Source organism: Homalodisca vitripennis, chromosome X (genome assembly GCF_021130785.1).
Source record: "Homalodisca vitripennis isolate AUS2020 chromosome X, UT_GWSS_2.1, whole genome shotgun sequence".
Taxonomy (NCBI): domain Eukaryota; kingdom Metazoa; phylum Arthropoda; class Insecta; order Hemiptera; family Cicadellidae; genus Homalodisca; species Homalodisca vitripennis.
In genome coordinates, this window is record NC_060215.1 from 98236715 (window position 1) to 98247262 (window position 10548).

The 10548-nt window shown below is 31.4% G+C and overlaps 1 protein-coding gene across 1 annotated transcript in view; it reads right to left on the bottom strand.

Moving 5' to 3' along the window:
* LOC124369530 (nascent polypeptide-associated complex subunit alpha, muscle-specific form-like) overlaps nucleotides 1-9307 on the bottom strand; it is a 70076-nt gene extending 60769 nt beyond the window's left edge. The window contains exon 1 of the mRNA XM_046827552.1: nucleotides 9101-9307. Coding sequence (XP_046683508.1) covers nucleotides 9101-9307 — 207 coding nt within the window. The remainder of the gene's footprint in view (nucleotides 1-9100) is intronic.
* Between the last annotated feature and the right edge of the window lie 1241 nt (nucleotides 9308-10548).

Genomic DNA, 10548 nt, shown 5'->3' on the forward strand with positions numbered 1-10548 from the left:
ATTATATTAGAAATTTGTCATTTATTTCCAAAACTGAATTCTCATTAAGTTGCACCTAAATACGGTGAAACAGTCTGGGTTAAATATTTGAACTCGTTTACCTATGATAAAATTAACAATAAAATCGTATTAAAACCTAATGTAAACTGGGTTTAGATAATCTTTTTTATAAACATGGATTTGGTTATGTGCATTCCTACACTCAACAGTTTTGTCCTGTTTTCTTCTGCTCAAAATACTAAATGATTATCTTAATTCTGACATCCTCCTATTTTTAGCTTGTTGAAACTTTATTTTACCTTCTTACTGTACAAACAAGCTGAAATGTGGGTGCAAAGGATTGATTTGCATTATTGAGCAATAAAACAGTAATTTTTAATACAGGGTGATCTTATTTAGGCCTAAATAGTTGCATATAATCTCTCTTATAGCACTAATTTAACAATAATAATTACGCCAAGCTGTAAAGGTGCTACTTGTATTGCTTCAGTTTGTGAGGTAAACAAGTCATATTCAAATATATTAAGTGGTGTTCTCATTGAACACTTGGAGGAAGTTTTCCTGTGTCCCTATGAGTTTTAATTGAATTTGTAAGAGAGTTGTATTTGCGTCATGCGGTAACGACGAGTTAGAGACTTCTCTACCTCAATCCGGCCAACGTGTTGAATATCGTTGAATCGCCTTCTTAGCTCTTATTCACCATTACTCCTCTTTCTTCTTATTTCTCTGTTTACTGGTTAATATACTCAGAATTTAAAAATTGGCCAACATTATTATAGCTGTAGCCAAAACCGCAGTTTTGTATTTTTGTTAAATTCTACAATTTTGGAAGCTTGTCCAATGAATTCAAACTGTACGTTAGCTTAAGAGTATCACTTTCTACAATTGGTATATATGTCAGTATTGTAAAAATATGACATAACTATTATAAAAATATTTTTTGCCAAAATGGCCAAACGTGCACTGATTTAAGTTTGCTCAGCTGAAGAAATGTTGGAATATTGCACAATATATCAGAATTTTACATATGGTCAATAGTGCATTTGTGTAGCTTTAGCCAAGAGCAACACTGTATACATCTGTTAAAATAATCAGAATTTCATTTTTGGTCTAGATAACAGATTTTAAATACTGTCCAATATGGCAGAACTTTTCGTTTTATGAGAGCATAAGTTTATAAAGTGGCCCAATATAATCAGTATTCGATTTTTTGCCAAAAAACCTGACATGTGACCTGCTAAACGTTTGATTAGATGTGAATATTGAGTTTGTCCAAGGCATCAGAATTGCTCGCTTTGTGAAGATATCAGATCCTTAAGAATGTTCCATTGATCAGGATTTTAAGAAATATCTGGCCTGGAGGTTTATTCAATTCTACAAAAGAGTGCAATTCGTAACATTCATACCTATATCTTGATGTACAGTATAGGTTTGAACTATAGGTTTAGCTAAAAGGGAATTTACGTATGAGGGACTAACAATCATACAAATAAACACATGTTCCATTTATGGGTTAGGAGATCAATATATAGTTAGAGAGCAATACAAACCAATGCTTGTTTAAGATTTACAATGGATCAGAATTGGCCAATATGTTTGGTTTCATATACTCCTACAATTTAAAAGATTGGAAATATCAAAGCGAAATTTGTGTTTTCAAATAGAGTGTACTTTTGCACTCAAAGGAAGAATCGACCTCTTCTAAGATATTGCAGGTACGACAACCTCTAACTTTTGCAAGATTTGTATTGATTGACTCCCCGTTTAATCGTATTCTGGTTAGATTTGACGTCACTCGTGCTTAGTGTTTCAGCTTATCGCCATGCAAACTCACGTCCAATTCCGTTCTGGGCATGGTATTTTCCCTAACTAACAAATTTATTCTAACTTAGCCTTAAGCAATATAATAAATGGTTTCAGGTTAAAATTCCAGGATAAAATTATTTACCATATACATACTCTGATAACGTTTGACTCAATAGGTGTATTAAACCAATCTTCACTAGATTACGAGTTGAATAGTTTATCAACTTCATACTTCGTTCTATCGGTATTTTATATCTTTATTAATGTTAGGTAATATCCATCGGTTTTCACTTCCAGAATGTGAAAGATCATCTCTAAATATTTTTAAAATAATGTTCATAGTTTTTAACTCCTACTGTCACGTAATAATTGACTCTAAGTTACACTTCAAAAATACATTTCTTGTAGGGAATTCTATGTGTGGGTTAAAACCATTGATTTACTTAATAACATTTATATTTTCAGACCATTGGAATTAAACACCATAGTTCAACTAAAATTATTGCGAAAAATTAAAGAAAGCAAACGCATCCATGTGCATGTCGATTACTCTTCGATAAGAATGAAGCATAATAAAACTTTTACTGAGTTGCGTGTTTTGCGTTGACAAGGTTGAAGTCTTACAAGATTGATAGTAGAGTACAACATCTATGAATAAGTACCTTCTCATTGTCATTAATCTTTGAGACTGTCGCCGCAACTAGCAATTCCTCATTTTTCTGCGATGAGGCATTTTTGTGTGTTTACAGCTTTATGTGTACTGATACCAAAAGTTTCTTGGTTTCGAGGAAATTTTATTTTGAATCTATAAAGAATATGAATTTTAATAAATTTTATCTCATATAAGAAAATCCTTATCCTGTTACTATGGTGAATTATTATTTTTTTTCTACAATAGCATTATTCTTTGTCTCTCCCAAGATTCCTGCTTTACCGAAGGTCAGAGGAGGCATAAATCCATGTTATCTGAGGACAGGGATGATGGAAGGGCCATTACCGTACTTGGAGTGGAGTGTTCACCGGTATACAGGCTGGCTGTCAGCCAGTGCAAAATGTGACATGCAGCTTGAGGAATCTATCTCGTGCCTGCGAGTGTGACAGCCGTGATCCGACCCCGTTTGACTCGCTCTCGTATAAAAACAAACGGCACGAAAGCCCTGTAGGTTATGTTTGGGCCGGTCCGTACCACTCGCCACCCCCTCCCCTGTATTGATGTCCCCTTCCCTTCCCTCCTCTTACCCTCAAAAGGAAAAAGTTACCATGTTTCACTTCTCACTCTCCATCCCGACCCTGTTTCCTGTTGTTAAATAGTTTCGCTCTTCAGCCGCTAAACTGCACTATTTCTGACGCTAGGTCCTCGTCTTCCGATGCCTGTTGGAAACTTAAAATTAATTACTAAGAAAGTTTCTTGCTTTGAACCGAATCGATATTTTCAATAATTATAGACAGAATAGCATTGGAAACAATCGAATCAAAATGCATACATTGATATTTGTATCGAATAAACCCATGAGTTCTTAAAAATCCAATTCTTTTATAATTTCGTGTTTGGTGGAATTTTGCCACTATATTAGACTTCATTGTTGCTATATAACTCTCCATCATAATTGTGCTAAAAGCTTTAAATTTAATTAATTATTAAATAATCTTGTAAATTATTAAACCATAACATAACCACCCAATCACCCTTCTCTGGTTTTTAAAATAATAATAGTAAGGAGAATGGCATGTATTTACCAATTATATGTTCGTCTACTGAGCATAACGACACTTAGAAAGCAATGGAAATTTCTACTTAACGGTTCAAAATTAGTACACAAGCGGGTACTCACAAAAGCGGGAGTTCCAGATGAAAGTGGGGATTGCATATATCTCCACAAACATCGCTACAACCCTGGTTTATCACTGTTGTGAATGAAATACGTAAGCAATTCAGAACCATTAGAAATGTAAAATAATAATTAACATTGATATATTTATGTTTACCAATTGTTCTAATTTTACGTTCCTATTCAAGAAGTAAATGTATTCAATTCTAACATTATTTCAATCGATTTACGTTTTATAGTTTACCCATCGCTGCAGTAATGTCCCTCTCCTACCCTCTGTTTACACTCGGAAGGAAAAAGTTGCCACTTTCACTTTTTACTCGTTACTTCTGACTTCACCGCGGTTTTTAGTTTACCCTCCAATAATAAAATACATAAAAGGACTCCGTTGCCAGAGTAGGGCTGAATGTTGAAATACTTTTTTGTGATTCCATCTAAAAGACATTAAAAAACAGTCAATTTTGGGTGTTAGTTGACGCTATTTACAAAGAGAGTATAACTTAATATTCCTTTCTAGATCTTTAAACGAGGATTTTTATCGTGTAAAGTCATAACCGAAATATAATATTTTTTATTAGTAGTAGATATATTATGATCTTTTTGTCATGCTAAAACGAAATACATTTTTTCAAGCAGAGCTATCGTACTACATCCGTACACCAAAAGTCAAATAACAAAATTTTTATTCATTGTACAATTTATTCGTCATAAACAATTTCTAAAACTGATGACAAACAGAAAACTGTTTAACCTAACATAATTTAGAATGATGATATTTATTTTTTTGTATAAAAGTAAAATAAGAGCAATCATAAATCCGTTTTGAATTTCAAAAACGCTTTTATAGGTCCAAATTTTGATTAATCTTTTCATAACATATCAAGAAAAAGTTTGATAACTAAACAATTTTTTATTTGCAAAAAATATCCTCTCCATAAATTTATTAAATGGATATTTTTTTAATATTCAAATAATAAAGAGAAACAAAGTTATATATTTTCCAAACAATTATACAAATATCAATAAAACAACGCATTTTGATGAATACTAACCATACCTTCAAAATAAATACCCCCCATAACTCTGCTACTAAGAACAAGGACGTACAAGTGTATGAATTTAAATTGTTTTACAGCACTATATTTAAGATGGTGGCAGCTTTTCAAACGTAAAATTATGATAACGGGAACTTAAACTGAAAAGTATTTTCTAAGAAACTTCTAAATTTTAAACTTCAAGTTTTATGTAGACCTGTATATACCTTAAATTAGTAAAACATAGAATTCAAAATACAAAACACACCAATATTTCTTGTAGTAAAACAGCAAAATAAAACACTTTTAAATAAACTTTACCCAGATGCATTTATGAAATCTTGGAGGGTGAATGTTTTTTTGCAATAAAATTATACAGCTAAACGTTATGTTTAATTTCGGAGAAATATATAAAATTATAAAATGGATATATAAAACATAAAGCAAACTAATTTTATAGGTCACACAGAAGATCACAAGTTAAATTATTATTCTTATCCTCTTCATTACGTCACCATCGGATTATTATTTTATAATAAATGGTCTTAAACGAGTACGCTGTCTGATAAACAGTAAATTATTATTATATTTAATGTTGTGGTGTGTTATGGATATTAGTTGACACGTTCCCTTAAACAAAAATAGACAGATAAATACATGTTCAGTGAATAAGTTACAGGAATAACTTTAATTTGCCAAAAACAGCTTGTGAAGGACCAACGGCCAAATTTACTGTCGTGTGGTCTAGTCACAATTTAAAACCTCCATTTTTAAGAGTGTAGTCATGTTAAAAAAATGTTTTCTGGTGTTTTTAATGCAACGAGACTATTATACAATAATATTTGTTAATACTGATGTACTTACCAACAATTATGGCCATTTTAATGTATATCATTTATATGTTTAGTTAAATAACATAAGACGTAGTAATGTGTATAACAAAGTTTGATGGTGAGATTTAAGAGATATAAATTTCATGATATTTTTAAGTAACATGCAAATACAGGTTAATGAACAACGGAAAAAAATGCAAACTCTTTTTAAACTTTGCATTCAGAGCTCATAGAAGTAGTGTAATTCTTTTCTAAAAACATTTTTTATTTAGAATCTCTCACTTGTGACCAAGAAAAAAGTATATGTAACCTGACGTGTATGAATTCTCCATACACAAATTGGAGGCCTCATTAAAATCAGAATTTAGCAACTTAAATAAATATACTTTCACATCTTCAGGTGGTATGACCAGTATTTTGGTGAGTTGATTTATTGAGTTAATACTAGAGGCAGAGTCATTTACTCTTCCTTACTTGGAGACGTGAAGCAGAAAAAGCCAAGAATAGCCAGGAGCAGTCAAGAAAAAGTAACCATACACTAAAAATCGTATTAATAATTGGACATTTCGTCTTTACTCAGATATGAACTTATTACTGTTTTGTTGCTACAGTGTTTAGTTATTAATCGACCGTGGGTAGGTACAACCAGGTTGTAATACTACTTTTAAAGTAGACATACCTCATGATTACCGACTATACTATCGTATAAACCCGATAAAGTTTTAAGTACATCTCATCTTATATGTACTTAATTGATAGATGAGGATGCAATCACCTCCACCACAGGCAAAAATGTAACTAAATTTAACCAAAGAAACAAAAGTCATTTATCTCATTTCAGACATATACTAAGATTTTAGGTAAATTGGACATTATTTCCTAACCATGTGCACTGAATCTATTATCAGGTTCTAATCTCTGAAATAGAATCACCACGTGGTTTCCCGACTGTGCCACCTAAACACAAGGGAGATTAAACAAGAGCAAATTATCGTAGTAATCATACATCAGAGCTGACTTCCTCATTCATCACAGACATATACCAACTGTTATAGGACAACCATGTTTGCGTTCTTTCCAAATCAGATAATGCAGGTGTAGTCATTTTGGAAATCACTATTGATGGAGAAGAAAAATCGACGCGCTTAAAAACCACGCCATTATCACAGACAAATAAGGAAAAATAAAATCGGTATCGAAGAAGTTGAGCCGACATATTTACTTTAATGTTGATTGTATAACAAACCTTAATATTGTTGATTTTTGTGCTTTCTTTTCTAATATTCTTTATTATTACATTTTTCTGCTTGTTAAAATAACTCTGGAAACTTTGTGTACTTTGGTATGGTCATAATTCCAACATCAAAATGTTGTGATTAGTGTCTATCCCACACTACCAAGCTCGGTGTTTGTCTTTAGGAATTTCATAAGTAACTCGTAACTAATTGCTTCGTGTTACTAACAATAAACATTAGATCTTGGAGTACAGTTTGCGCAGCTACTTTTCTGCCAACTCTTTGAGTCTTGTATTAGTAGTCGAACAAGTCATTGCTTGTTTTTACAAACAAAATAAGAGTAAATACAATTCAATAATCGGTCAAAAATAAGTACATAGCATCAACATAGTGCGATCCGTCAAAAGGCGCCTCGATTACCTCGTTGATAAAATACTGCTGAACGAGATCCATTTAAGATCAAAACTGATAGTTATTCTAGTGATTTTTTAAATTAAACTATGATGAATTCGACAAATAGTGCGTTTCCGACGAGGTTTCAGATTTCAAACACGTTTGTGGAGGTGAAAATTAACGAAATCGGTCTGTAGTTTGATATCCCTAAGGACCAAAATGCACTTAGGTTGGACGGACAATACTCAGATTCAGGATATCAAGAAAATTCCTTGAGTGATTTACTGGTAATTTAAGATAAGAGGAGATTGGTGGGTATGGATCACTTATGTAACACCATGTATATTCATCAAAACCACTGGATTTTAAGCCTGCAATTTAAACTACATTTATGAATTGGAAGGTTAAAAATCATAAAAAATAAGGTTATATTTCTTCAGGCTGATTTGCAAATAGTCTATTATAGTGAATTGCACACAGTCTTAACACACATTGACATGAAAATATATGAATATTAAGAGATTGGTGACCATTGAAATGTAGTATTGGTTGAAATTGTTTGCTTTATCTATGAAATATCTATGGCTACTTCATCATCCATAAGATATGTGAGATTTAAAGATGCCATTGATACAACAGGTTTTCCTTTAACAATCCTCAGATATGCTTCATCAAAATGTAGTGGATTTAAATATATATGCTGTTTTATCTCTAGTTTGCTTGAAAGATAACTTTACACAAAGAAGGCTTGTATTTCTTATACTAAACTTGACTCTTAGTTAACATTTTCCTACTTTATTTGTTATAAGCCTTAATTTAATTCATGATTTAGGTGTACAAGTGTTCTTTTTCAAAGTCTGGACCACATGATTGGAAATTGAGAGACAATATTTGAAAGCGTTACAATTAACAATTAATGTACAAATTTGACTTCCAATACAATATACACATGTCTACCAGCTAATGATAAAGAAGAAACTAAGGTCAGTTTATGCATCCACAAAATAAGAAAATAGGAACTTTAAGACAATATCAAAGAAAAGTGAAATTTCAGAATTGTAATTGTACTATTAACAACATTTGTAATTGCTTTTTGTTATTCCAGATGGACATTTGATATTTAGTTTGCCATTAACAGAGATAAATACATAAAGCCAAAGCCTTTTTGTTTCCCCAATATCAATGTTTAAAATCGCAATGCACTGCCAAAGTAATTCGGCCCCAAACTAGAAAATTCAGGAGATATTCAAATACAAAAGGCAGTTCAACATAATTATTTTTATGGCCTATTAGTTGAGTGATTCTTTTTATTTCGCGCTGTCAATTTCTTTGGCATTTTATGTTTTTACTACTGCTCATTATTAACAAAATGTAAAGTAAATAAACGAAACAATATGAATATTTTCATTTTTATTTTCCCCATTCATCCTATAGAAAGAATATAGTGTGTACCACTATGATTTCTTACATCTACACAATGGGTAAAAATACGCCATTGCAATGTATAGAAACAATGTTGATGTTATCGTTCTGTGAACGTGTATGAAAACAAAATTATAATTTATTTAAATCGGAGTATTTATGAAAAGTTTACAAATTGTAGTGTGAGAAAAGTCGCAAATAATTGCTAAATTCGCTATTTTTTATTCAATCTCTCTAATCGATACGTTATCTTGTAGGCGTTCCAATATAAAGTTCTGCAGGTGATTATCGAGGTATTGTTTATTTATATTTATACCCATGTATCAAATTGTGCAAAGTAAAAGTTACATATTATCTGTGTATTAAACTAATCATTTTCAGCAATATTTCAATAATTAGAAATTAAAAATAAAACATTGTAATCAATATTGAAATGTAAAATATATTATCAATGTTTCTCGAAATGGGTGGTTATTGAAGAGCATGAGATATGATTATTTCATTTGACCAACAATCCCAAGCCTGGATTATTATTAGTTTTTACTTACACTTTCTTCTCTATCATCAGATTCTTGTTTGGTGTATAGTTCCCGCATTTCATTCTCTGCCATCTCTTTGAGTCTTGTCTTGGTAGTTTCGTATCGTTTACATTCTTGTTGGGCCTTTTCCAGAGAAACATTTAATTCTTTCAAAAGCTTCTCTCTCAAGTTTTCACTATTCACTCCATTCGTAACGGCGTCTCTATCTTCTGCCATACTAGCTTTATTTGCAAATTTACAGCTCAACTGTTAAAAGGGCTAAAATCGGAGATATGTTTCGTGTTAAATTTAGAAAATAAAATATTTTTGGAAACTTATTTTGCCCTTTGTTAATACAAGTCTTCCAAAAATCATCAAGTAATGATCTTTAATTGAAAAAAATAAAATATAAATATAGTATTTCTGTTAGCGTTTATGGATTAAACTAATGTATAGTGGTCAGCTGTCGTTCATTGCAAATTCTTGGAAAATCCCTTTTTTCAGCGCGGTAGTAAGAAACTTTTAAGTAATTTGTATACACCTAGGAATCCATATATATATACAGCAACTACGTTGACAGAACATTTACATTAAGTAATTTATTATTAATTTTAAAAACAGTACTTATCTTCGTAATAAGAAATTTTTGAAAAAAACACTTCACTATAATTGAGCCAATTTAATTTAAAACTACATGACACAAACTATTCGAACAATGTTATAAAGAACTTAACCCACCGAGATACAAACCACGACTGCTGACATAACTTAGGATTAGAGATGTTTATTTTAAGAACTTTAAAACAATTAATTAAGAGTGAAGGCAAACGCCAATTTTTAAGGTGAAATGAAAAAAGTTGGAGAGGGTGTCTATCTACAAGAGGTTGTTTCCTGCATGCCATCAGACAGTTTCCTCTGTAACGGTTAATTTTTGTAACATTTATCCCTTGTAACCGATATTCTTCATTCTGATGTTGCCTTTAGCTGTAATGTTACGTTTTTATTTAGGTATTTTATACTATAGTCTACTACTTGTTGACTTATATTTTCCTCCAAATAAGGGGAAAACATGCACTATGGCGTTCTGGACAATCTGTATGTTATGTGACATGTCTCCATATTTCATTTCTTTGGAATTGTATTCCATGTCTATGTTCAGTAATAATTATTCTCCTTACAACAGGGTAACTTGTTAGTTGTTCCCGGTACAAAACTTGTGCAAAAATCTATAACAGATAATAATAAACGAACATTTTGTTCTATTTCTTAAAATACTCATCTATTATCAATAAAAGTGTCCATGCTTTTTTATTTAACATTTTCAATTTCTTTTCCTTAGTGAGTTATTTTAATAACTATTTCAATACCAAAAGTAGTGTAAAAACAAGATAAATATGGTTTTTTACTACGTGGGGCTATTAAAAAAAGTGCAATTGTACTAGTTTTTCATCATCTAGGCTTTTATGGTAACAGGATTT